Source organism: Bos grunniens, chromosome 2 (genome assembly GCF_055505025.1).
Source record: "Bos grunniens cultivar Pamir isolate PY7600 chromosome 2, Bosgru_T2T1.0, whole genome shotgun sequence".
Taxonomy (NCBI): domain Eukaryota; kingdom Metazoa; phylum Chordata; class Mammalia; order Artiodactyla; family Bovidae; genus Bos; species Bos grunniens.
The window spans coordinates 98,327,157-98,355,103 of NC_141166.1; the positions used below are offsets into that span (position 1 = coordinate 98,327,157).

Below are 27,947 nucleotides of genomic sequence, written 5' to 3' on the forward strand. Positions count from 1 at the left end.
TTGTGCCTACATCATGAGTCCAACCAGGACAGCGCGTGAAACTTGAAGGACTGCCCTACCATACTGTTTATCTAAAGAAGCACATGGAATTTGGAGGGATTTCATTTCACAATGGTCTTTACATTTTTGTTTTATTATGATCATATTGTATAGCCACAAAAAAGGGAAAATCTGAGCAACTTGCCTTTTGTCTCTAGCCATTATCAAGTGTCCTCTGGGGGATAAAATAAACTCCTCAGCTGAGAACTATGGTTAACCCATCAAATGTTCCCAGTCCATTTCTTCTTATTCCTCATTCCTTCAACCTAAGACCATTCAACCTATCTTCTAGTTAATATACCTTCTACTCCTTTAAACTTCCATGCAGGATCCTTATTTCATATCTTTTTGGTGCTAATTTAAATGACTGCAATATTATTGGACTCTGTCAAACAACACTGCTTAGAGTGGGATACAGACTTTTGATACCTAAATTGGTTGACAATAGTGCTTTCCAACGGAGAAGGCAATGGCACCCCACTCCAGTACTCTTGCCTGGAAAATTCCATGGATGGAGGAGCCTGGTGGGCTGCAGTCCATGGGGTCACCGAGGGTCGGACATGACTGAGCGACTTCACTTTCCCTTTTCACTTTCATGCATTGGAGAAGGAAATGGCAACCCGCTCCAGTGTTCTTGCCTGGAGAATCCCAGGGACGGGGAAGCCTGGTGGGTTGCTGTCTATGGGGTCACACAGAGTCAGACACGACTGAAGCGACTTAGCAGCAGCAGCAGCAGTGCTTTCCAATAGAAACATAGTAGGAACTACTTTATGTAACTGTAAATTTTCATAGTTGTAAAAAGGAACAGATAAAATTCACATTTTTACTGTCTTCAAAACCCAGTGTGTCTTTATACTTATCAGCACATCTCAATTTGTATTAGCTGCAATGAGAGTGCTCAGTAGCTACATATGGCTAGCTCCCAGACAGGACAATGCAAATCTATAATATATGTCAATGAATATGGGAAGGAAGCAGGAACAGATCAAATATGATGCTTTTGAACTGTGGTGTTGGAGAAGACTCTTGAGAGTCCCTTGGACTGCAAGGAGATCCAACCAGTCCATTCTGAAGGAGATCAGCCCTGGGATTTCTTTGGAAGGAATGATGCTGAAGCTGAAACTCCAGTACTTTGGCCACCTCATACGAAGAGTTGACTCATTGGAAAAGACTCTGATGCTAGGAGGGATTGGGGGCAGGAGGAGAAGGGGACAACAGAGGATGAGATGGCTGGATGGCATCACTGACTCGATGGACATAAGTCTGAGTGAACTCTGGGAGTTGGTAATGGACAGGGAGGCCTGGTGTGTTGTGATTCATAGGGTCACAAAGAGTCGGACACGACTGAGCGACTGAACTGAACTGAATTGAACATATAACAAAATAGACTTCTAGTATATCAAGTACTGTTTTTCCAGTGTTGGCTATACTAACTTGTCATATTATATGCCTCCTTGGAAACTTATCCAATGTATAAAGCCGATCACTATACCCCCAAGAGCCTGTAACAGACACATAAGTCTTACTGGCCGATCTGATCACAAGGCTGAGATTCACACCATAAGCACCACTTTTCATGGAGCAACCTTTTTAAAATAAAGTTCAAACTGCTTAATGCACAATAAAATATAGTTCATTTATATATCTAGAAAGATTTATACCAACATGCTAAAAGCAATTACATGTAAGTGCAGGGAATTATAGGCAGCTTTTATTTTCTTTTTCTCTTGATTATCTCTTTTGTGGACTCTGCATGGGCAGTATCATCCTTAAGTAGCCTTTTACAAATGGGGAGAAGAGAAGATAGAATGAGTAAAGCCCACAGATGCCAAAGCATTTTGCCCATGTGATCTCACACAACTAAGTTACCTGTGCCCCTTTAGGGTCTCACTGTTCCACTAAGCATTTATTCACATGAAAACTCTTTGTATAATTAATTGAACTTAATACCTAACACTTTTATACATAAAAATAGAAAGTATGTCTTACACTGTCTTAATGTATATGAAATTTACTCAAAATATAGCCACTGTGTCAATCAAGGGACAAATAGTCCCTGTTTTGATTCTACCAAAATTTGTTCACCAATTCAGAAAATTCAATCACTGCAGGCAACATCACTTGTGCTAATTAAATCACCAATATAATAAATTCACTAGTACCAATAAGAATACAAACATTTATATACACACACATATATATTAATCTTTGATGTCTTAGAAAACAGAAAAGATACCAATACATTTTCTGTTTTCTAAGACATCAAAGATTAATATATATATGTGTACATAAATGTTTGTATTCTTATACAAACATCTGTTACTTCATTATATCTTATAGTGTACTCATGTCCAACTATACTATATTACATTTGCCTATAAATACCATTTTAATTATATGGCATAGTTAATTACATATTATTTTAAGAGAATTTTCTATTTCAGATAAGGAATTACACTGAATTTTTAAAACTTACATTTATAAGAAAGGTATGGTATGTATAAGAATTACATTTTAAGAAAATCAAGGGGCATTATCAAATATATATTATAAAAAGGGGGTGTTCATATGCCCCAAAAAATCTAGACACAGAACTTATACCCCCCTCATAAAAATTATTCAATTAATATTAATAGATCACAGACCTAACTGTAACATACAAACACTATAAACTCCTATTAATAATGCAGAAAATCTAGATGACCTCATTGAGTAAAGCAATAACGTTTTAGAAGTATGATCCATGAAAGAAACAATTAATAAGCTGGACTCCATTAAAATTAAAAACTTCTGCCCTGTGAAAGATAATGTCAAAAGAACAACAAGACAAACCACAGACTGGGAGAAAACATATACCAAAGACATATTTGATAAAGGACTGTTATCCAAAACATGCAAAGAACTCTAAAAATTAAATAATAAGAAAACAAACAACCCAATTAGAAAATGGGCCAAAAACCTTAAAAACACTTAAATAAAGATATACAGATGGCAAATAAGCACATGAAAAGATGTGCTTTTTTGCATACTTCATACATCATCAGGGAAACACAAATTAAAAGAATGAGACACTACCACATACCTGTAAGAACGGCCAAAATCTAGAACACAGTTACTACCACAGGCTGGTAAGAATGTGGAACAGTAGGAACTCTCAGACATTGCTAGCGGGAATGCAAAATGCAACAGCCACTTTGGAAAACAGCTTAGCAGTTTCTAACAAAACTAGACATATTCTAACATACAACCCAGCAATCACAATCCTTGTTGTTTGAGGAGTTGAAAACTTACACCCACACAAAATCCAGTACACAGATGTTTACAGAAGCTTTATTCATAACTGCCAAAACTTGGAAGCAATCAAGATGACCTTCAGTAGTTGAAGGGATTAATAAACTATGGTACATTCAGACAATGAAACAGAACTATTAAGCCATGAACAGACATGGAGGAAACACAGAAGTGTAATACTAGGTGAAAGAAGCCAATATGAAAAGGCTATACAGTGTATGAATCCAATTACATGACACTCTAGAAAAGACAAACTATGGAGGCAATAGAAGCATCAGCAGTGGGCAGATGTTGCAGAGGTGGAGCAGGACGAATAGGTGGAGCTTAGCGGATTTTTAGGGGAGTAAAATACTCTGATACTTTAACAACAGATATAAGTTATTTTACATTTGACCAAACCCATAAAATGTACACCACCAAGAGTGCACCCTAATATACACAAACTATAAACTGGGATGATTATGATGTGTCAATGTAGGTTCATCAATTATAACAAATGGATCACTTTGGTTGGGGAAATGTTGATAATGGAGAAGGCCATACATGTGTGCGGGAAGTAGATGACAAATCCCTTTGCCTTCCTTTCAACAGCTCTAAAAAATAGTCTTAAAAATGGGGGAAGAGGAGGATTAAGTCTGACAGGATTAAGAACAAGCTAGTTGACAGTAAAGTGAACATTACACAGTATGCTTATCCTACCCAACTGTGAGCCACTTACCTTCCATACTAGGGGAAGGGAAAGCAATCATCACGAGCACAGGAAGAATCATCACTCCATCCACCATTGTAAAACTGTGGAGGGAAAAAATAAGAGAGTTCAGTAAACCAAAAAAAAATGTAACTGCAGGAGGACAAATGAAGCATACCATCTTCGTACTTGTCATTCAAGGCCTTTCTTACAAATCCCTCTTACATATGTTGCCTTACTTCTTAGTAATTTAAATATGTACCCTTTACATGGATCTAAATAAATCATCTTAAAGGGTTAATCAGATTTCTCTCCTACTGGTGGCCAATCCAAGACAACATTCTCTGAGTCTACCCTCTTATAAAGAGCTCAAAAGGGAAATGAAAAATTCTCAGTTATAAGGCTAAGTATTCCTAAAGGACTTATAAGGATGGGTATTCGTAAAGGACTTAAGTTTGAATTTTATCTTATTCCACTGAACTCAGAATTGGCAACAAGAATTCTGAGACGCATGAATAGACTGTTCTAACATGATTCTCCAAGCCAGGCTTCAGCAATATGTGAACTGTGAACTTCCAGATGTTCAAGGTGGTTTTAGAAAAGGCAGAGGAACCAGAGATCAAATTGCCAACATCCACTGTATCATCAAAAAAGTAAGAGAGTTCCAGAAAAACATCTATTTCTGCTTTATTGACTATGCCAAAGCCTTTGACTGTGTGGATCACAATAAACTGTGGAAAATTCTGAAAGAGATGGGAATACCAGACCACCTGACCTGCCTCTTGAGAAACCTGTATGCAGGTCAGGAAGCAACAGTTGGAACTGGACATGGAACAACAGACTGGTTCCAAATAGGGAAAGGAGTACGTCAAGGCTGTATATTGTCACCCTGCTTATTTAATTTCTATGCAGAGTACATTATGAGAAACGCTGGGCTGGAAGAAGCACAAGCTGGAATCAAGATTGCCAGGAGAAATATCAATAACCTCAGATATGCAGATGACACCACCCTTATGGCAGAAAGTGAAGAGGAACTAAAAAGCCTCTTGATGAAAGTAAAAGAGGAGAGTGAAAAAGTTGGCTTAAAGCTCAACATTCAGAAAACAAAGATCATGGCATCTGGTCCCATCACTTCATGGGAAATAGATGGGGAAACAGTGGAAACAGTGTCAGACTTTATTTTGGGGGGCTCCAAAATCACTGCAGATGGTGACTGCAGCTATGAAATTAAAAGACACTTACTCCTTGGAAGGAAAGTTATGACCAACCTAGATAGCATATTCAAAAGCAGAGACATTACTTTGCCAACAAAGGTCTGTCTAGTCAAGGCTATGGTTTTTCCAGTGGTCATGTATGGATGTGAGAGTGGGACTGTGAAGAAAGCTGAGCGCTGAGGAATTGATGCTTTTGAACTGTGGTGTTGGAGAAGACTCTTGAGAGTCCCTTGGACTGCAAGGAGATCCAACCAGTCCATTCTGAAGGCCATCAGCCCTGGGATTTCTTTGGAAGGAATGATGCTAAAGCTGAAACTCCAGTACTTTGGCCACCTCATGTGAAGAGCTGACTCACTGGAAAAGACTCTGATGCTGGAAGGGATTGAGGGCAAGAGGAGAAGGGGACGACAGAGGATGAGATGGCTGGATGGCATCACTGACTCGATGGACATGAGTCTGAGTGAACTCTGGGTGTTGGTGATGGACAGGGAGGCCTGGCGTGCTGCGATTCATGGAATCGCAAAGAGTCAGACACGACTGAGCGACTGAACTGAACTGAACATGATGCTAAAGATTAAGTGACTGAATAATCCAAGCCAAATTACTATGTTTGAGCTTTACTTTTCCTCAAAAGGATTAGAGGGGAAGCAATTTACAATCATCATACAGCGCTAAAAAAGAAAAAAAAAAAAAACACACACACACAAAACTATAGCTTACACTTCATCTAGGACAAAGCAATGTATTCTTACATTACTTTAAATTTACCAAAGCATAGACACAATCAAGACAGGAAGAAATCAAATGAAACTTTAACCTATGAAACTATATTGGAGAGAAAATAAGATATATAAACTTTAAGTTGATACTGCCCTAAAACTACATGGGCAGAAGCTCAATGTTCTGAGTTAAAGGACAGCAACAGAGAACTTTTCCATTCGAGTAATTCCTGAAAAATTTTGGAAATTATGATGAGAGTTTGGTTATACTAATTCTTTATTACAAAAATAATTTTAAAAAATTAAACCCTGAACTAGTTGCAATCTTCTGGATGGCAAAAATAAAGAGAAAATGGGTAAAGTTCTTTAATGAAAAGGCTCATGTGCTATGTTACTCTTATAGCTTTAAAGCAAAGAATAAGAACCCATTGCTATCTAAGCTGTTTGGAATGGACACCTTCTGACTCATCATCTTAAAATCAAAATTTTTTGTTAGTGATTGTTCATGCCCCACACCTCTATTCTGTCTTACCACCCCAATTTGTCTACAATTGCATTTCAGACTCTCTCTTCTCTAACAGCAAGGTGAGAGAAAGGGTTAAAGGAGAGTTTAATGGACTTCCTTTTTTTACTTTTAAAAGCACATGAAACTTGAGAGACCCTTTTTTCTGTTTCCGTTGTTGTTATTATTATTTCCATGTTCACCACAGATCTTTTCTAGAGCAAGCCCTTATTTAATATACAAATGCCTCACCTCCCCCTGGGATCCTTACAAAGATCTGTGCCTTTGAACAGAAGCACTCTGTTGGTTCCCTCCACTCCAGGTGACCTGAGCCTCCCCTCTACCTCTCTCCTACCCAACTCCCTCCTCCTGCCATTCATGATCCAGTTCAAAAAGCAAATGCCTGGTGCAATAGCTCTCCATCAGCAGCGATTTCACCCCTCTCAGCACTGGTCTAACACGGCTCAGAATTAATCATTTGTCTATGTCAATCTCCAGCACTGGCCTACTTGCCCCCAAAGGGGTACATACTTCCACAGGCCATAGAAAATAATGCATTAAATTATGGAATGAATATACTAAAACTTGCATCCTATTTAAAAAATGATTTAATCTAATAGAGTGGTAACTTCATCTTTTATGACAGTCTACTACAAGAGGTATCTTGCCGAAGTGGGAGTTACCTAATGTGAAAGAGTGGACATGGTTTGCTTCTAGAATAGTCAGGCTTGAAGGTTTATTTAAGTAGAATCACAGGTTGTAAAGAATCCACGTGCAATGAGGGAGACTTTGGTTTGATCCCTGGGTTGGGAAGATCCCCTGGAGAAGGGAAAGGCTACCCACTCCAGTATTCTGGCCTGAAGAATTCCATGGACTGTATAGTCCATGGAGTCGCAAAAAGTCAGAAAAGACTGAGCGACTTTCACTTTAACAGGTTGTTATGGCTAGATACAATGAAATGAGCCCTCTCCAAATTGCAAGTATTCAAATCCATTAAGGAAACTACAGATTAAATATGTTATTAATGAGTACCAGAGAATAGTAAGAAAATGGTGGAGCTGATATAACTATTCCTAGTGGTTAGTCAGTTTACTAGAGAAAAGCAATTAACATTTAGTTCAATGTGACATGAAGCAGGCTCACCAACTTCAAAATTAAAAAATACATTAAAAACTGATTTCCATCCAGTATCACAAACAATAAACATTATCCTGAGTGACTTGAGATTTTCGTCAATAATACAATGTCATTACCATTAGCAATACCATAAATATTTCACCTTAAGTCTTTTTAAAAATTCTACTTTATGTATGTTTTATAGTAGTAGATTTATTTTATATAACACTTATAAGCAACATACACACTGAGGGTATACACTGAAAAAGCTTTTTAACTGATGAGATATAATCATCAAAAGCCTTTGAAAACCACTGAACTATTACAGTCTTATCTTTGAATTTCCAGCCCATCTTTTCTCCTTCCTTCCACAACTATTGGAAGCCTGCTATCAACAAAACAACTTGAAATTTTTCCGGAGGGTGGAGCAGCTTCCCTGGGGAGATTATATCTAAACAGGAACTAGAAAGATGAGTAGGAGGTACTACAAAAAGGGCGAGAGTATGTGAGTTCTCGTTTGTGTGTGTGCATGCGCATGTGTTTGTGTTGGAGCGGTGAACATTCTGGTGGAGACAGGCGGGCATTTAAGGAAAAAGGCAGTTTCTTGGCTTCAACACAGACCCTGTGGCCAGGGGAAGCATGGTGCATTCTGAGGACTTAAGACATATTTCACATGAAAAAAAAAAACACCAGGCTAGGATACAGAGAGCTTATAGAGAAGAGTGATAAGGAGAGAAAACCCAAGAAGGCCGGGGAAGTAGCCCCCAACCAGAACCTGGGTAAAACATGGTAAGCCCTAGTAAGTAATCCCCCTACTCACCTCCCTACATTCAAAGCCTTCTCCACTCCACTGTCCTTAGCACACCAACTGGCCAGCTTCCTGCCTGTCTCTGGACCTCTCTATATACGTTGCTGCTACTCCCAGTGATTGGGCCCATCTTTCAGGACCCAATCTGGCAAATTCCTACTCATCTTTCAAGTCTCTAATGTCACTACCTTCTAGAAGCTTTCCTATATCCTCATATTCCCTCATTATACTCTCACATACCATTTTGTTGATTTCATTCATAGCACTTATCATAATTAATAATTACATATTCATACTCATGTGTGTGCTTTGGAACATCTGCCTCCCTCACTAGACTATAAACATTATAGTAAAACTATAGTCTATTTTGTTCATCGCTACCAAGCCAAGTAGGTGCACATTTAATACTTGCTGAATTCAAATTTCCCCTGAACTAATCAGTTCGATTTAACTTTAAATTCCAAAGAATTAGCAATGCCCCCTCCACACTCCTAACACACAAGTACCTGCAAAGGAATAGCAAGATTAAGGCATTTATCAACTGTTAACTTTATTATCTAGAATTTAGTGCAGGTAGTAATAGTCAGCAGGTAACAAGTCCAAAGGTTTAAAATCAAGAATTCTTTCACAATTTAAAAAATAATTCTAAAGACAATCACCACTGGCAATTTTTCCTGTCACAAAACCAACAAAAGTTCATGCCCCTAAACACCTTTTAACTGATTATTATTGTGCAAGCAAAATTGAAACAATAATTTAGGCTCCTAAATGGAAAACAGGGGAGGGAAAAAAAGGAGTTAAAAATTCAGGCTTCCAAACAAAATCTGCTGTTTAGAGATAGATAGCTCAAAACCTGCCAAAAATCTTTGGGGAAAAAATGTCAGCATCACTTCTTGGTCACCACTTTTTCAGTGTCTGGACTGCCTTTGCTGACCAGTTAACTCAGCTATTAAAAAAGGGTACTTTCAAAAGTAAAAAGGTAAACAAAATGCAGAAAGGAGAATATTCTGGAATAAATTTTCTGATCATATTTTACTTATGAAAAACATCAATATGATAATGTTCCAACTTGAAGCCCCAGGGATCTATAAGTTTAAAATATGCTAAGAAGAAAACACTGTTTTTAAAAGTAATTTTAAAAGTACTCCTCTGTACTCAAGTATTTTTAGCTAAGGAGTTTCAAATGTGGGCTGGCCCCAAAGAGAAACCGATAATGGGAGAAGAGATTGGCGATAATCAATAGTTCAGGGATGTTTTAATTCAGTGATTTAAAAAATTTTTGATCTCAGAATCTCTTTATACTCTTGAAAATTATTGAGAACTCTAAGGAACTTGTCTATGTGGGCTATTTCTATCAACAGTTATTCTATTAGAAATTTTTAAATTTTTTAATGGAGAATGTTTTAATTACTATTTGTTTTTAAATAACAACATATTATCCCATTTTTTCTCAATTAAAAAAAAAAAAAAACTAAATGGAAACACAAATGTAGAGAAAAAATGTATGGATACCAAAGGGGGAAAGGTTTGGGCGGCGGGGGGTGGGGGGGGGCAGGAAAATGGGAGATTGGGATTGATGTACCTACACTATTGATACTACGTATAAAATAGGTAACTAGTGAGAACCTACCGCACAGCTCAGGGAACTCTACTCAGTGCTCTAATAGTGACCTAAATGGAAAGGAAATTCAAAAACACAGGGGATCTATGTATATGTATAGCTGATTTACTCTACTGTACAGCAAAAACGAATACAACATTGTAAAGCAACTATACTCCAATAAAAATTTTAAAATTTTTTTTAATTTTTAAGAAGTATATTCCCCCCCTCAAAAAAAATTGTAGTGAGAAAAATGGTATTATTATGCATTTTGACAAATCTCTATGTTTGGCTTAGTAGAAAGCAACTGGATTCTCATATATGACTCTGCATTCAATCTGTTATGACATGTGGCATCAGCTGAAACATAGAGAATCCAGCTTCACACATGAATATGTCTGTGTGACTGAAAGAAGAAGACACTGTGGAACACCCCTGAGATAGTCCTAGAAACTCCAGAGAATCCTGGACCATGCTTTGAGAATGGGTGCCTCACTCCTAAAAGATCGATTCTTCTACCATACCAGGTAATCAGATGGTACTAAATATTTTAAGCTGAGCATTTGCTCAATACCTGACAAAAATGTTACTGTTTCACAGGTTAAGAAATATCTTTAAACTCCCTCACATCAAAGAAGTACATAAGTCCAGTGGTCAAGGGAAGCCATTATACACATCTATTTCATGTTGGAATAGCATTTTATGGATGCAATAGTGTTTAAATGAGACATGAAACTGATCAGAAGGGATCCAGTATCCATCTGCAATCCAACTGAATCCTTTTGCAATATTCTAAGCCCTAAATCCATAACTGAAAACACCCATAGGCTACTGGGGGTTATAGAATATTACCTGAAGGAGTCAGAGTACAAAATTTTGCCTCCAGTACATACCAAATCCTTGCTGTTCTTGAATAGTGCTCTCTATCCCTGGTAACTGATCTTAATATTTCAGACACAAGGCAAAGAGAGCTACTCAGAAAAAGGATAGGGACCTCCTGTCTTAACTCACATCCCTTCTTTAAATCAGTATCATCTCTTACAATGTCTCAGGACTGCTCCCATGGGAGACAGGACAGTCCCACGATATTCTACTAAAAACAGACAAACCATCAGGGCAAAATAGGACTGCTTCCCAAATCCCATGGTACTTTTCAAACTCCATTTATAGATCAGACTGATATTCAGTTAAGGAGCTAGTCTTTAGCTCAATCTTTAACATGTGTGGGCTTGAGACCAGGTTTGGCACTTCTTTTTCTCATCACAGTTTTACAGCTGGATAAAGCCACTGATACACTGCAACACATTCCCTCAAAAATCACAAAGCATTTTGATGTCAGTCACAGAATAACCACAAGTATAGTACACTTCTATATTCAACCTTTAGGGCTCATATTAAGTAATCTAGTTGATTATTATTGATACTATAAAAGATAATTATTGATACAGTAAAAGATACTTCTAACACCTAGACTTATGAACAGCATACAATTTGTCATCCGTATGTAGAGGATGAAAGAGAAGCTGCAAGAGGAACCCTGAGATTCTTTCGCATCAGAAAATCCTACAAAATGTCCATTTGTCTGGCCTGGTGGCCTAGATTTATTAGCTTTGTCCATTTGTTCAGTGAATAATTCACTGGGCACCTACTCGTTCAATAGGGACTTGTTTGATATTCTTCTCAATTCAACTTCTAACAATCTCCAAGTTAGAATCTTGAAAGATAGGTTGTACATTCATCCATTCCTATTTTGAATGACTTTTCCACCATTCACGTAAAGATGCTCACTCACTGTTGGTGAGGACTATCATGACTGTCCTGTTATGTATCTTTTATATGGCCTATCCTATGCCTACCACAAGGGAAAAAAAAATTTCCCTTTAATATAATATAAATTAGAGTGATTCCGCTTTCCCTCAGTTATTTGTCAACACCACATCGTTAGTACAGTAACAGTAGTGATACTTAGGTAACCAAGCACTGTGCTTAGGGACCCTATGTATTATCTTGTTTAACCTCTCCCCAAAACACTCTATAACAGGGGTCCCCAACTTCAGGGTTTCAAGCCTGATGATCTGAGGTAGGGCTAATGTAATAATGATAGAAATATAGTGCATGATATATGTAATGTGCTGGATTCATCCTGAAACCGTCCCCCTCTCCCCCATGATGGAAACACTGTCTTCCACGAAACCAGTCCCTGGAGCCAAAAAGGCTGGGGACCACTGCTCTAAAATAAATATTCATATTAATTCCATTTTACCAACAAGAAAAATCAGTAGGTAGGTAGAAGTAACTCACTCAAGGACACAAAGTCAAACTCAAAGCCCACCTAACCAGAGTTCAGGTCCTAATCAACCAACATACTCAACCCTCACTAAACCAGCCATTGTTTAGCAATCTGTTTTTGTCATCCTTAACATTTTATCCAAGCTTCAACACACTGTGCACTTTATCTTGATTTTCCTCTTGGAAAACAATCTTTACTCATGGTTATTTGGGTCACCTTTCAAGCATGCCCTCTTTCCACTTCTCTAATCTCAGAATTAATTTCATATACTCTAATTATCTCCCCTACCCCGAAAAAAAAAAAAAAAGAACTTGATGTGAAAGGAAAAATAAGCCATGTTGCTGGTATACAAGTAGTTTCTACCTCCCACCTACCATCCTCATTCTTCAATTCTCTTGCAACTCACACGGTAAAATAAAAACTGGAATTAGTGTAAGTCAGGCACATTTGGGGGCAAAGTTAGACTCAGTAAGATAAATTCCAGACACAAAACTTTGAGGGAAGGTATACTTACAACCACCACCTCCAAGTGAGACAAAACTCAGCCATTATGTGACAATAGTGATGTCCCTTCTCTGCTCAGCAAGCAGAGAGAGAACCCAAGGGCAGCTTGCTCCACACTACCTGGGCCTTTGGAAAGGGTGGGGAGAGAGGGGCTGTCAGTTATAGATGCAAAGAAAGGCTAAACCAAAGCCATCATACCATATAAGTTAAGTCAGGGTCTTTTCTCCAGTTCACAAATGACCTGGTAAATATTTTTAACACCACACTCTGTCTGAACTGGCAATGCGCAAGTTGCCAGTACTTGGTTTTATATAGACTTCACTGCTGCGGGAGGGTTTCTGGTGGGGTGTTACTTTCAGAATATTAGCATGTAATTTGATCTTTCAAGATAGATGAATACAAATAGCTTCTTGGACAAGTACTACAGAACTGAAACCCAGCCCCTGGATCAGTTCATCTTGTGGTCAGAGGAAATAATTACAGATGATTTCAGGAAAGAAAGCACTTTGACTGAAAGAGTTACACTCCAAACATTCCAGCTGTGACAGATGGACCCAAGACATGGTTTGGAATGGACAGGAAAAGACTAATATTAAAAAAAAAAAAAAAGGGGGTGAGGGGTGGGGAAATGAGGCTTAATTGAATGAAAATAAATGAGCAGTTTAAGTTAAGCTACCATGTAGAACTGAAGAATCCCCAGTAGGTTTATTTTAATTGTATACAGGACGGAACTGACTTTGTTACACCCCTACCAGATACACAGATAATAACTAAGCTAAGCTTCCGATACCAATGTTTTGATCACCCACCACATACCTTCCTGGTATCTCAAGACCTGGTTTTATTTCAATGCGCCTGACTACATGGAAACTCTCCTTCATTTTCTACTTCATTCCCTCTGTATCAAATAGCCACGGCTCTCCTGCTTTGTTTCAACTGAAAGCACCCATCATCTCCCAGCTGTTTTGTTTTATTCTCTTAGGCAGCTCAGGGCTTCTCTCTCTCCAGTTTACAAACTGGGAGTTTTTTGGTTTTGTTTTTTTAACCTACTGGTAGACAGGAACCTGTTATTCGCCCCCTCCCACCCACACCCCTCCTCTTAGATGAGGCACTGTGACGTCCAGCTAACATCTTATCTCCTCCCCAAGCCCTCAGTTAGATGCCCTCTCAGCACCTGCCACATTTCTAACTGCCTGCAGTCTCCCCTTTAGCCTTAAAGTCAGATCTTCCTATCCCTCCAGGCATCTGACAAATGGTGGCTTGGGCACTGCCATCTGACACAATTGTCCCAGTTCTAAGGCCAATAGGACTAACCTGTAATAATTTGAAGGGTGGGGAGAAATTAAGATGTCAGCACCAGGGAGGTATATCTCTTTTTGTTTTTCAAATGGGAAGCACTAGAGCATACTTCTGTGGAGATCCAGCCTGACCAGAGCTCTTCTCATCCACACTCCCCTACACACTCCAGTCCATTCCTCCTTCACACCTCCCCACCCTCACCCCCTTTGGTGTGCTGCCAGCTTCTTCACGGCATTTAGCGCTGTGTGCAATTTGTCATTTATGTACTAGATTATTAGTTTTTATTATGACTCTCCCTCTCCCACTCCTTATTCCACACACCAAAATGCAAGCAGCGTGAGAGTAAGAACTCTATCTGGTGCATGGCTATACATCCCTGTGCCTGGCACATACCAGGCACGCAATATGAATTAAAGCACATTAATTTTAACTTCTTAGTCAATGCTACACTTTGGGTTGGTTGAGGAAAGTGAGGTTTACGGGGTTTTTTTTTTTTTTTTTTTTTTTACAGCCTGGCAAGGAAGTGACTGGGGGAGGAGGCTGCCCCTCATCCTCTTTGGAATATAGCTCCAACCAGGTATTGGAGATAAATTAAAAGATATCATTTGTAACCTGGATTTCAGTTTTCAAGGGTGTCATCCAAGAGCAGCAGCCAAAGAAAAAGATGGCTGGCAGACTCCGGGTATACCAGACGACTCCCTGGTGGACACTAGCCCATTTGGCCAGGACTGCCTGGCTCTCTGGTTGCAGACACCAGCTGATCTGCCCAGAGCCATCCCAAGTGACCTCGGAGACAGCTTCTGGAGCTTGAAAATACATCTCCTACAAGTCAGAAATTGACATATTTCACCCACCCCCACCTCCCCACCCCACCCCACCCCCGTCTTCTAACAGTTATTGACACTATTTGGAAAGCCATGCTTCCATGCCTATTAATAACCTTCAGAAAGAACCCTTAGGAAGTGTCAAGAGAAAAATAGATCTGGCTGATGGAAGCCAAAGACTCAATCAGAGGTTACAATTAGCAATTAATACATTTAAAGAAAAAGAAAGTTGTAACATCTTCTGTATCATATGTTATCTGTTCAGGAGGCTTGAAACAAAATACTGAGCCAATGAATTCAACAAATGCTGAGTCAAGAACACCAGTCTTTACAGAAAGAAACTCTTTTAAAGGCCCCTTATCTGTTTAAATAGAGCAGCTACTAACTTTATCCTCGCATCAACAATTCCAGAGAATTTAGCCTGACTGATATCATTAAACCTTTATAGTTATTTATATCTTTATAAAGTTTCTTCAGGTGACACTTTAAATAGTAACCAAATCAATCTATTCTAAAATAATGGAACAACTAATTAACATTAATCTTTAAAAAGACTTTCCTTAGTGGTCTATTCTCTTCTCCCCTCCCCCAGCGAGAATGTGATTAATGGAATTCTCTCACAACTTAGCTTGAAATATGCTTTTGCCAGTCGAGCAGCTAAAGCAGAATCAGATAATTGTGGTATGACTCAACAAATGCACAGCTGTTCATTTAAATATATCCATCAAAAGTATAAATATGATCATGAGAAAGAAAATGAGCCGTGTACACAGGGTCAGTGTACAAGATGAACAAGTTAGCAGCGAAGTAACCATAACAGAAAACAAGGAGGAGGAGAAACGAGACAGGGAGAGGCTCTGGGGCCACGTGGAAAGAGACTAGGAAACCAGCATAACCAAAAGCCACCCACACAACCCCAAACACTCAATGGACCTAAATCAGAAATTAATGGCAAGTAAAAATAAACGCACTCAACTAAGTGAGAAGAAATAAAATCCAGGAAATAGAGGATGCCCCCAAGTACACAGAGGTAGGAAGTTTATAGGGTAAAAATGATGAATCGAACCTATTATGAAAAACAAAGACCCTGAGGCAGAGAAAAGCAGGAAGAACAGGGTACTCACCTCAGTCCTCTCCCCACAACTTTCAAAGACACACATTAGGAAATCCAGAAAATGGAGGAATCCCTCCAACAGTCAGTCCCAAAGCAAACAACTGAAGACCACCACCCCGTGGCAGGCAACCCCTCTGGGATGTTCTACACATGAGTGTTACCTGAATACGAGGAAAAGGAAAACAAGAAAGAGAGAGCATGTGAAGAGGAGCGGGAGGAGCACTGATCAAGAGCAAAGGGCCAAAGACAGCCATAAAAGCCCCGCTCCTTCCTTCTTCCTCAGGGATGGACAGAAAGGCCCAGTGAGAACTTGAGAAGCAGAAAGACCTCTCAAGTACTCTTGGTTATCTCTCCTCTTTCAGTGTGTCATTCAAAATATTAACACATAGAACATCTAATCCATGATGACCATTTCCAAGCTCCCCGAACCATCAAAACTCTAGATCTTGCCAAAATGTAACCCCCCCTGGTGCTGGTGGGCCCTGACCGCATGCCTGGCCTCGCCGTTCAGTCACCCTCGTGCATGAAGAACCACTCACATCTCCACTGTGACAAGCAAACCTCCCTTACATTGTTATAAGCCAAACTATTTTAGCAACCACCACCTCCCTCAGTCCCAAGTCCTCTTACAAATCTACCCCCTTCTCCCCTTGTAGAAAACTTCCTACAAAGAGCACTCTACAGAGCTCCCAGCACCTCCTCGCTGTCTCCACTCAGTCCATTACCAAACGCCTCCGGGTAAGGTTCTAACTCTGTACACTTCACCTTATCCTTCAGATTAACAAGGCAGCTTCCCAGCTTCCTCGAAACTCAGACTTGGAAACCTCACTCCGCAAGATTTTTCTTTGATTGACCTGAGATGAGGCCAAGGAATCCCCCAGACCCACAGCAGTTCGGGTGATGCTGAGAATGCTGAGGGTGGCATCTCTGGTCCACCGGGCAGCATGGCAGGGCTGATGACCTCCTTCTCCCCCTGGGTTCTTCCCTAGTTGGGATTAGGAGGCTCCATCTCTCTGCTATCTTTACGTTTCTGGTTTGGACCTGCTCAGTTTCCTTGGATGTTAGCTTCTTCTTCTGCCTCTCTCCTCTTAGATGCCGGCTTCCCTTGAGGCATCACATCTCTTGGGCTTCCCTTCTCCTCATTCAAGATGCTACCCAGCTTCACCACCACTGAGCCAGCCCAAACCACCAGCTGAGGATGCTTTCTTTACTCATATTTCCCTTCCCTGACTATTCCTTCCTTATCACCTTCTTTTTCTATCATATGTCCTCGTCTTTTCACTGTATTTAAAATTAAAGAAAAAATTTTTTATAACAGGCATTTCAAGTTACATAAAGAAAAAGGATAATAAACCCTATTTTGACCTCCCAGTTCCAAAAACAAACAATCTCATTTTCCGTGTTCTGCCCATTTTATTCCTGATGTATTTTAACAAGAATCCCAGAAGTCACATCATTTCACCCACAAATTCTCTAACAGATAAGGACTTTCTCTAAACATGACTATAAAACCAACATTTCACCCAACAGGATTAAGTCTTTCTCCTCCAAACATCATCTAAAAGCTAATCAGTGTTTAAATTTGCCCAATTTTCAACAATTATAAACATCCCCTATTCCTCCCCCTGAAAACTGGGAAGAGAATGGGGATAGCACATCAAAAAGGAACTGTTTCTATCGCCTTTCAGTTCTCATCACTAGTGATACAGTGTTAGGATTGGGGCAGTGTTGACAATATGTGTGCATCCTGTGGAAGGCAGCAAATGTGTAACTATAGCCAATTCAAATGCTATTGTTCCAGGCTGTTCCGGACAACCTAAATTTTCTGGGTGGAACAAAGGAGTTAGAGATATAATACTGAAAAGGTTAAATAAGAACCATATAAACTGAATTTGAATTGGAAGCATCAGCATGAACTCATTGACTATTTTATTTATATAGATATATATATAATAAATATACACAGTATATAATAAATATACATGGTTATCCTCTGCCCATTAAACCAACCTACCCAGCATCAGTGAGCATTCTGGATGCCCAGACTGTGGACCTAAATTACCGTTTTCTACCAAAAGAAAAAGAACAAGTTGAATTCAACAAACACAATGCCATCACCCAGCCAGTGGGAAATTAGAGGTCAAATGGCTGGGTTCTCAACATATAAGCTATAAGGAAAGCAAAGGGCTGGAGGGGTAACCTAAGGTTTAGAAAGAAAGTGAAGTCACTCAGTTGTGTCCGACTCTTTGCGACCCCGTGGACAGTAGCCTGCACCAGGATCCTCGGTCCATGGGATTTTCTAGGCAAGAGTACTGGAGTGGGTTGCCATTTAGGAAACTTCAAAAACATAAAAAGAAATGCAAGGCTAAACTGCAGTAGCTAGATATGCACAGGCAGGTGATGAAACCACACAGAAAGGCAATGAAGCAATTACTATAGAAGTCAGGAAGCTGGTTGCCTCTGGAGAGAGAGAGTGACACGTGGGGGACACGCCAAGGAGCTCTAGGGGGCTGCTAATATTCTGTCTCTTGATCTGCATGGTGGTCACAAAACATATTCACCTTACAAAAATTAACTAAGCTATGTATACTTTGTGTGATATCTGTATCTGTGTTTTACTTCATATAATAAAAAGATAAATAGGAGAAACAAAAGAGGAATGTGTATTATTTAAACAAAGGTGCAGACTAACACACACCCACTCTCAGAGGCAGTAACAACACTGAGTATCAAATATATATATATGCAAAAATTTGCCCAGGTTTGTGTTACAAACAAGTTTATACAATAATCTTCTGAAATGTCAACTACTTTCTATCTTCAGTGGGAATATTGTTTTTTCACATTCCAAGTTTATTAATTTTTAATAGAGAAATAGGCTTCACTTACCAAGTCATAATTAGAAATCAAGTATTAAAATAAAAGTAACAACATCTTATAAGTTGGTCCTTCCTCTCTCCTACTTCAATTTTACATATGTTTCATGGGTCAAGGATATACAATGATTATAGAATCCAAATCAGTATTTTCCAAACACTGTGCAACATTAATCACCAAATAAGAAAAATTAACACCATAAAGCTATGGACCTTCTCTCACAAAACTTATTTAGCACAATCCCAATAATCATATTAACAGGTTTTCTTCTTAGGGTGGAGAGAGTGGTGACTAGATATGATTAAAGTCCTTATTTTTTCAAAACCACACACATAGATAAATAGAAAAATTCTATAAAATTAAAATTCTATAGAAGGAAATTTAAAATAAATATGAAAATTCAGTAAAATGGAACTACTTCTACAAAAGAGGGAAAAGAAACATATTAAGCTCCAAGAGTTTAAGAAAAACAGTATGATCCTGCTACATGCATAGGTAGAGAGATCAGTGAAACTAAACAGATATCCCAGAAATAAACCACAATGTATATGGGAATTTATAAGACAAAAGAAATCAAAAGAGAAAATTTGGGACTATTCAGTAAAATTGCAATGACCAGTCAATGTGACAGAGACTGCTTATTTTCCACTAAAATTCCTTCTTCGCTTCTTGGGCACATGCTGACCAGCACAGATTGCATTCCCCACCCTCCCTCACAACTAGATGTGATCACAGGACTAAGTTCTCACCAATGGAATTAGAAGTGACATGTGATCATTTGCCCCGGACTTTCTCCTTCGTCCTTCACTCGGAAGGAACCCAGCTATGGTAGCAACCCAGCTATGACCATACAGATAACTACAGAGCCACAAGACAGACAGAACCTGCCTCCCAGTGACCAGTGGATATGGGTGGTTCTGCAGACTTCCTTTGCTCACACTGGAACTGTTAAGTGAGGACAAAAATCAACTTCTCTGTTCTTTGACCCATGGCATAGTTCAGTTCCTTGGTTACAGCAACTCAGCCTTATCCTAATTAATAGAGCACCTAGAGAAAAACTGAGTTAGATTCATACCTAACATTCCAGGTGGATCAAAGATTTAAGTCTAAAAAAAAGAACATGATACTGCAAGGAACCATGAAATGTCTTTAGCTCTAAGAATGGAAACAGTCTTTTAATTGTGATACAAAATCCTGAAGCCAAAAAAAGGCTGATTATATATTTATCTCTATAAATATTGGGGGCGGGGTGGGGGTGGCTGTGCCACATGACTTGCGGGATCTTAGTTCCCTGACCAGGGATCAAAGCTGGCCCTGGCAGTGTCCAGTCCTAACCACTGGACCACTAATGAATCCCCTCTATAAATATTTTTAAACATCTTTTATTGACTATCTCTTCCACTATAATGTAAGCTCCGTGTAGCAAGAATTGGGATCTATTTTCTTTACTATTGTATAACCTAATGCCTGGAACAAGTGCTTAATGCATAAGAGGGATTCAATAAATACCTGCTAAATAAATTGATTAAGTATATAAAATCTGGTGGCTCAATGGTAAAGAATCCACCTGCCAATCAGGAGACACAGGTTCAATCCCTGGTTGGGAAAAATCCCCTGGAGAAAGAAATGACAACCCACTCCAGTATTCTTGTGTCTCCTGCATTGGCAGCTGGATTCTTTACCACTGCACCACCTGGGAAGCCCCACTCCAATATTCTTGTCTGGGAAATCCCACGGACAGAGGAGCCTGGCAGGCTAAAGTCCACGGGGTCACAAAAAGTCAGACATAGCGAATAAAAAACAACAACAACAACAACAACAAAACACAGCAAAATAATTATTTTTATACAAATGACCAAATATAAATATCACAAGGATGGGGTGCTAATTTGTTCATGTATAGGAGCTCCTGTGAACTGATAATAAAATAGGAGCTCCTGTGAATTGATAATAAAAAGATCAATAACCCAATAGAAAACAGACAAAGGAATTAACACAGAGGGAACAGAACAGGAAATACAAAGGGTCTTTAAACTTATGAAAATATGCTTGGTGTCAATCAAAATAAGAAAAAATGCAAATTAAAGCTCCATTAAAATGTCATTTTTCACCTATTGATTTGGTGAAGAAGAAAACCTATCAGTTTGACAATTGTACTGTGATTGGCATGGGTATGAGGAAGCAGGGTTCTCATCCACTGCTGGTGGAATCTAAAACTTTGCAAGCTCTATGAACTTGCAATTTGGCAATAAATTTCAACCCAAATTAAAATGCACATAATTCTTTGACCCAGCAATTCCACTGTTAGAAATGGATCCTACAGATACGTTCACAAACATGTTTAACATTATATATGTACAAGATTATTCCCTACAGCCTGGTTTATGATAATAAAATAGGAAATGATCTATATAGTCATCAATAAGGTACTGGTTAAGTAAATTACAGCCCACCTCTAAATGGGATGTTAGGCTTCCATTAGGAAAGAATGCAGCATTAATATTAAGAACTTCCAAGAGACGGTATTTCAATGAAAAAAGAATAAAACGGTGTATGTTGTTATCACTTGGGTTAAAAAAAAAGAAAGAAACTGCAATAATCTTTAAATTATATGTTGATATATATACCTGAAATCTCTGAAAGAATACATAAGAATTTGGTAACAACGCTTGTCTCTAGGAAGAATACTGAGACAGAGGGAAGTGAGGACTTATTTTTCACTCTTTTGTACCTTTTAAATCTTATAAACATTGATTATTATATTCCTAAAACTAAGTATTTTATAAAATAATCACAATACAATTATTCATTCCTGGCCCCTGATATCTAAAACCTTTTCTGGTGGTTCTCGCTGTCAACTACACTAGGAAGTTATTGAGCTGAGTAATTTTAACCCTGTCTCATGATTAAGAATCACAGGGCTAGCAATTAACTAACACCATCATTTCCTCCTCCTCCCTCAAATAAATATATATGCAAAATAAAGTCAAGTCTCTTAATTCCATCCCTATTCTTCATTACCTCCTCTTAAAACTCATTCAACCACATGCCACCTTAAATGGGCATGAAAACATCTCAAAATGCTCCAAGGACAGTAGCCAGAACTAACAACTATGCTAACATATTAACACAGCCTAGTGCCAAAGTTCCTTCCAGGCATCCAGGAGATGAAAACTTGACATAACTGACACCTCGGCAACAGCCCCAAGCTGCGCCTCATCTGCCTGGAAGATAAAAACTCACATCCTCAATGACTAAATGTCCAATGTCAACAGTCAAGGCTTTTGTTCCTGCCCTAATGTGAAAGATCCCCCTGCACGACCCACATCCCCCTTTAAATTTATAGGCTAACCCCTCACTTGACGACTGGTTGTTATTATGTTACAGCCATACACAGAACCCTAAGAAGTCATTACTTACATTGAGAGTCTTCCTAAAAGGGAAAATCCTGCTTAAAAGGAAAAATGTCTACAGCATATCAAGTAGAAGGAAAAAGCAAGCTGTAAAACCAAATTGTAGCCACTTCCATCCATTTTTAATTAATATACACAATCTGTGTGCCTATGAAAAGTTTGTATATGAAAAATTGTGTGTTCCAGATTATTAGCTATAGGTAAAAGAAAAAAGAGGGAGGAAATTTTATCTTTATATTGTTTTATACTTTTTGAAATTAAATAAAAATACACTTTCACGTAAAAAAAATACAGTTCCTGAAAATAATATATTAGAATGTTCCTCAAAAAAGAAAACACTTGACAGCTACTAGAGATCTTGCCCCAAAATTCCGAACCTAAGGAGGCTGCAGAAACCTCACGCTTCTGTCTCTGTGTACAAGATGTAAACCATATCCAGGCAAACACAACTTTTAGTTCAGAAGCACACCCACCAACATTGAGCACTTCAGGCCTCTGCTCACAGAAACATCTTACAGACCCTATGTAAGCTGTTTTTTGAGTTACCACCATAGCTTAACAGAGCCTTAACAGCACTTCATCTTGAGAGTGAGACTTCTTTACATGGATTTCAAAGTACTCCAAGAAAGCAAATTATGAAAATATAGCTCTGGGAAAAAGAGGAGTATGGAGACAATTAAAAAAATCAGTGGTGGCCAGGGAGTGGGTGGGTGGAGGGATTAATAAGCAGAGCACAGAGGATTTTTAGGGCAGTAAAACTTTTCTGTAGGAAAATTCTACTTAAAAGGAAAAATGTCTATAATAGGGGAATCTATATTATTATACATTTGTCCAAATCCATAGAATGTACAACAACAACTATGGGCTCTGGGTAATAATATGTGTCCACGCAGGATCCCCTACTGTAATGAACGGACCACTCTCTGGGGGAGACTGAGAGTCTGGGAGAGGTAGGGGTGTATGGAAACGGGAATGTCTATGAGAACTCAATTTTCCCATGAATCTAAAACTGCTCAAAGACATAGTCTACTTAGAAGGAAAGGGGGGGGAAAAGTAGTAGTCCTGTAAGGTGAAAAGAATGGCAGAAGCATTTTATATGTAGGGAAATGGTAGTATCTGAACAACTTGGCAAAGTTGAAAGATAACCAAGCAGCGCCACCAAAAAAAAGAAAAAATGCCTAGCTTCAAGGTAATGCAAGGATAAAGAGCCACTGGGTTTGGTCCTAACTTTCTTATGTTGGGTTCATACAAACTAACAACTGATCATTATGGCTAAGAATTTCCCGTGTCATAAAAGAGAGGAATTGTTAGAACAGCTCTACAGCCGGCCCTGATGAGGCCACTGAGAGCTCCTGGTAAAAGCTTGGCTACCTTAGAGCTGGCTCCCAGGCATCTCCTCCCACGGTCCTTCCAGCAGTGGGCTCTTCCCCAAGGCTCCGTTCACTCACTCCTAGCGGTGGGAGAGGCACTCCTGGAGTCTCCAGGAATAAAGAGAACTCTCCAGTAGCTCTTGCGCTGGCAGCGTGATGCTCACAAGCGGCCCAGTGCTGCAGAGGGAAAGAAAAATTAAGCTATTCAGAAGAGCAGTCTGCAGTTGTGAACGTGCAGGCTAAAGAAATGCACACTGGACAAGCGTTTCAAATGGGACCACCAGCCACAGCTGATTTACCATTGCAGCAAGGATGGAGAAGAGTCCGACACAGACACGTAGTAGGCTGAGGTCATGAGTCCACATGAATCTTAAATATTTTTCTAAATGACACAAAAGCCAGTAGGATCTGAGTTGGTAAACTTCAAAATCAAGTTCCTTTAAAGTCCATACACCACGAACTCTAGCCATTACAAAAACAAACCAACCAACAAAAACAATGGTTTTGCATATATTAATTATTTTATGTACCTGGGAAAAACAAGGTTCAAGCTGTCTACAAGTACAGAATGAAAGTCTCTCTCCAGACCCCTGGCTGCTGTGAGAGATGCCCCATGTACCAGAGTAATCAGTTTCTCTTGCTTCCACCCAGAATAACCTGATTTGGGTCCATTTTCAACCTCCATTTTCGGTGGTAGAGAGATCTAGTTCAAAGACTCCTAAAACAAAGGTGGGGTTGGAAGCACACAGAGGAAGGGAAAGGGGCTCCAGATAACTATCAAAAAAAAAACCAAAAAGCCACCCAAGCTCCCTTTTCCTTTAGGAAGACTTCAAAAACATCAATATTTGCCAAAGGAAGAGGAAATTTTTATTAGAAGCAAACTTTCCCATTCAAAGAACAGTGAAAAACTTATGCCTTTCAGAAAACAGCATTTTTTTTTTTTTTTAATCTCAAGGACCATTTTGCCAAGAACACTTTCAGGTAAATAAATTTAAGCAGAAAACAAATCCAAAATACAGCATTCCTCAATAATTATTTGAAAGTAAAATCACATCAACCTTGGAATTGAAGGGAAATGTTTTACAAATAACTTAAAAAACTTGCCTCACTTCAGTTTAAATTCACAATCCAATTGAAGAGAGAATTGAGAATATAAAAATAAGACGGACAAAAAAATAAGATACTAAAAATAAGACACAAAAAAATATCCCCCCATAGAAAGGTCAACCAGAAACTTGACATTTTCAGCAATCATTTAGTGACGTTAAAGAGTAAAAATCCATTTCTAGAGTGGACATCTTTAAAAACAAACTCCAGTTAAGCAGTATCCACAAACCTTGAGTTTCAGAACAAACTGTTGAAACCTTGGTATTTTCCAAGATCCCAGGCCAAGGAAATTTGGCAGATTCACACCAAGAAGTTACATTCACGTCTGCTGAAGACTAACTGCATTTTAGAAGGTGGCCAGTTCAAATGAGCCAGCTTGTCTCTAGGGCCGGCCATGTCTTCAAGTTATAGGTACTTTTGGGGGAGGAGCTTTAGATAAGCAAAAAAATGTAATAAATACTGGTGCATATTTTTCTGATTCTTTTTAAAACAGTGCTTTTTTAAAATTACAGATGTACTTCTAATTTCCCTGCCAACCTTGCCCTATCACCTTTCCTGAAGGGAATTCCTTCAAGACCCTGTTGAGGCTCTCCTGCCTTGCTTAAGCCTTCCCTAATGATTGACATATTTTCCAGATCTTTCCATTCTAATTCCTCTGTATTTATATTCTACAAGACTCACTCTATATGACCTGGCACTTAATCCTCTGCCTTGAACTGCGTTCATCTCAAAAAATAAATAAATAAATAAATAAAACTAGGCAAGGATCACATATTATTCATTTGAGCTTTCCTTTCCTCATGGTACCTAGCATACAGTTGGTGCTCAAGAGTTACTAGATAAAAATCAAGTCTTCAAATTAAGCATAGTTTAATATTTGCTTTAAAATTATTAGGCTCTCAAATAACCCATAGGTTGAAGTCAAAATTGTGGTGTACTATGTAGAAGAACAAGTCAGTAAAATGAGAGCAACGGTGGAAAGCAAATTCCAAATCCTTAACTCTTCAAATGTTCTCCTCAGGACCCATCTCTGCACCAATACCTTCCATGCCAATAGCAACCGTGACAGATCTTGACAGGTCTTGTTCAAAACCCCAAGAGCGTTTTAAAAAATAAACACAAACAAAAAAGAGGCGTGTGCGCCAATTACAATCAGTGCTATAAAATAAATAGCTATATAGATCTCTTTTGACTTCCGTGATGACATCCTAATAAACCCATTGTTGAAATGCCCTAAGCTGAAAATGCATGCAGCCACCAGACATGGTAGATGAGCCCGGCCTATCTCAAACCTGCTCAGAACCCTTACATCAGCTTACAGTCAGGCAAAGTCACTTCCCACAAAGCTATTTTAGAATGAAATGCTGAATCTCTCATGTACTTTATTGAATACCGTAGGGAAAGTGACAACCAGCATGCCTGTGTGTTGGCTGTTTACCCTGGTGATCACGTGGCTGACTGGAAGCTACCGCTGCCCAGCCTCAGGAGACAGCACTGCATGTCTCACGTCGTTCGTTAGGCCAGGAAAAGATCAAAATTCACAATTCAAAGTACACTTTCCACTGAATGCGTATTACTTTCGCACCATCTTAACACTGCAAAATCGTGAAGTCGAACCATCGTTAAGTCAGACACCATGTGCATATAGCAAAGTGCTACAACCTGTCACAAAACTTTCACTGAATTTTTTCCAAAACCTTGGCCAATTTACTTGTTTAGCTATGGACGTTTAATTATTGGCAACTAATCATGCCTTGTGAAAATCCAACCCACAAAGGTTAGAGGCACACTCCTGTGAAGTGGAGGGTGAGCGCGAGGAAGGGGAAAAGGAGAAATCCAAAAAAACGTTCTAACTCCAACTGCAGGCTTAACATAGTAGTACATTTTTCTTTAATCCAATTTACGAGAACATGCATAGTTTCTTAAAAGTTGTTGTAATATGATGGGACTGAGTAACAAGCAAGCATAAAAGGTACTTAAAATCAGACATGTTCTTGGCAGTCAATACAGCAGCTAAGCAACAGGAGAAAAAAATCAGGGCAAGTTTTCTCAACTTTTTAATTATAACTATATTCTTGGCTTCTAGAAGCTGTGACTTTCAAATACTACAGATCCTTGCCCTTTCAAGACATCATCTCTTGTATAGTGATAGATGTTACTTATTGTGGTGATCATTTTGCAATATACACAAATATTGAATCACTGTAATGTACACCTGAAACAAATATGTCAATTGTATTTCAATTTAAAAAAAGACAAAAGACATCATCCCATACTTTCCCTGTCTATCCACCCAGCCTCACAACCCAAATAAACCATGGTGTATCTTGCTACAGAATTACTGTTAACTGAAATGAAGCAGCATATGACAGCAAGAACATAGACTTAGGAAAGAGTCAAACCCAATTTTCCAACCTACTAAATGTGATCGTACATAAACCACTTAACCCCTGTTTGTTGCAATTTCCTTTGCCATGAAACAAGGTTAATATCTCCTATCTTTAAGAACTGGTGGCACTTCTCTGGTGATCCAGTGGCAATGCAGGGGGCTACGGCTCCATCTTTGCTCAGGGAACCAAGTTCCCATATGTTGTGGGCAATAAGCCCACACACTGCAACTAGAGAGCCCTCGCATCTTAATTACTGAGCCCAAATGCTCTAGAGCTCGTGTTCTGCAATAAGAGATGCCCCAGTGCTGCAACTACAGAAAAGCCCCCACATGCCGCAACTAGAGAAAAGCCTGCATGCTGAAATGAAGACCAAGCAGAGCCCTCAAAAAAAGCTTTAAAAACATTAGTAAAAATGCCAGCTATCATTTAGTTCTAGAGCTGTGCTAACTACACACTTTCATTATCTGATTTAATCCTAAGAACACAAAAATGGAGAGGACGGTCAAAATCTGTGTTAATTACCAGTAAGTTAAAACTGTATCCTGACTATTCCTAAGAATTGAAATGAGTTCTTGTAGTAGTCTTAGCTCCCTTCCCTGTTTACTACTTCTTAAAATAATAGAAGTTCTAAAGGAGCATGGTAGAAAAGCATAAAGTATACCAATCCAAAACAATACACAAATCATCCACGATACTACAAGTGTCCTCTTGTGTGGCTCTAAAATAACATCGCTATAACCAATCATATAATGTCAAGGATGCTTGAAGAATAATCTACTCCA

The 27,947-nt window shown here is 38.9% G+C and overlaps 1 protein-coding gene across 3 annotated transcripts in view; it reads right to left on the reverse strand.

Annotated features, from left to right (window-relative positions):
• The window catches only part of ACVR1 (activin A receptor type 1), a 131,370-nt gene that overhangs the window by 49,839 nt on the left and 53,584 nt on the right, over positions 1-27,947 (reverse strand). For 2 of the 3 annotated variants that reach the window (XM_086353942.1, XM_086353950.1), the window contains 2 exons: positions 23,670-23,845; positions 4,049-4,122 (listed from right to left, as the gene is read on the reverse strand). In XM_086353942.1, coding sequence (XP_086210068.1) covers positions 4,049-4,115 — 67 coding nt within the window. In that variant the 5' untranslated portion in view covers positions 4,116-4,122; positions 23,670-23,845. The remainder of the gene's footprint in view (positions 1-4,048; positions 4,123-23,669; positions 23,846-27,947) is intronic. The other variant, XM_086353959.1, reaches the window with a different exon arrangement.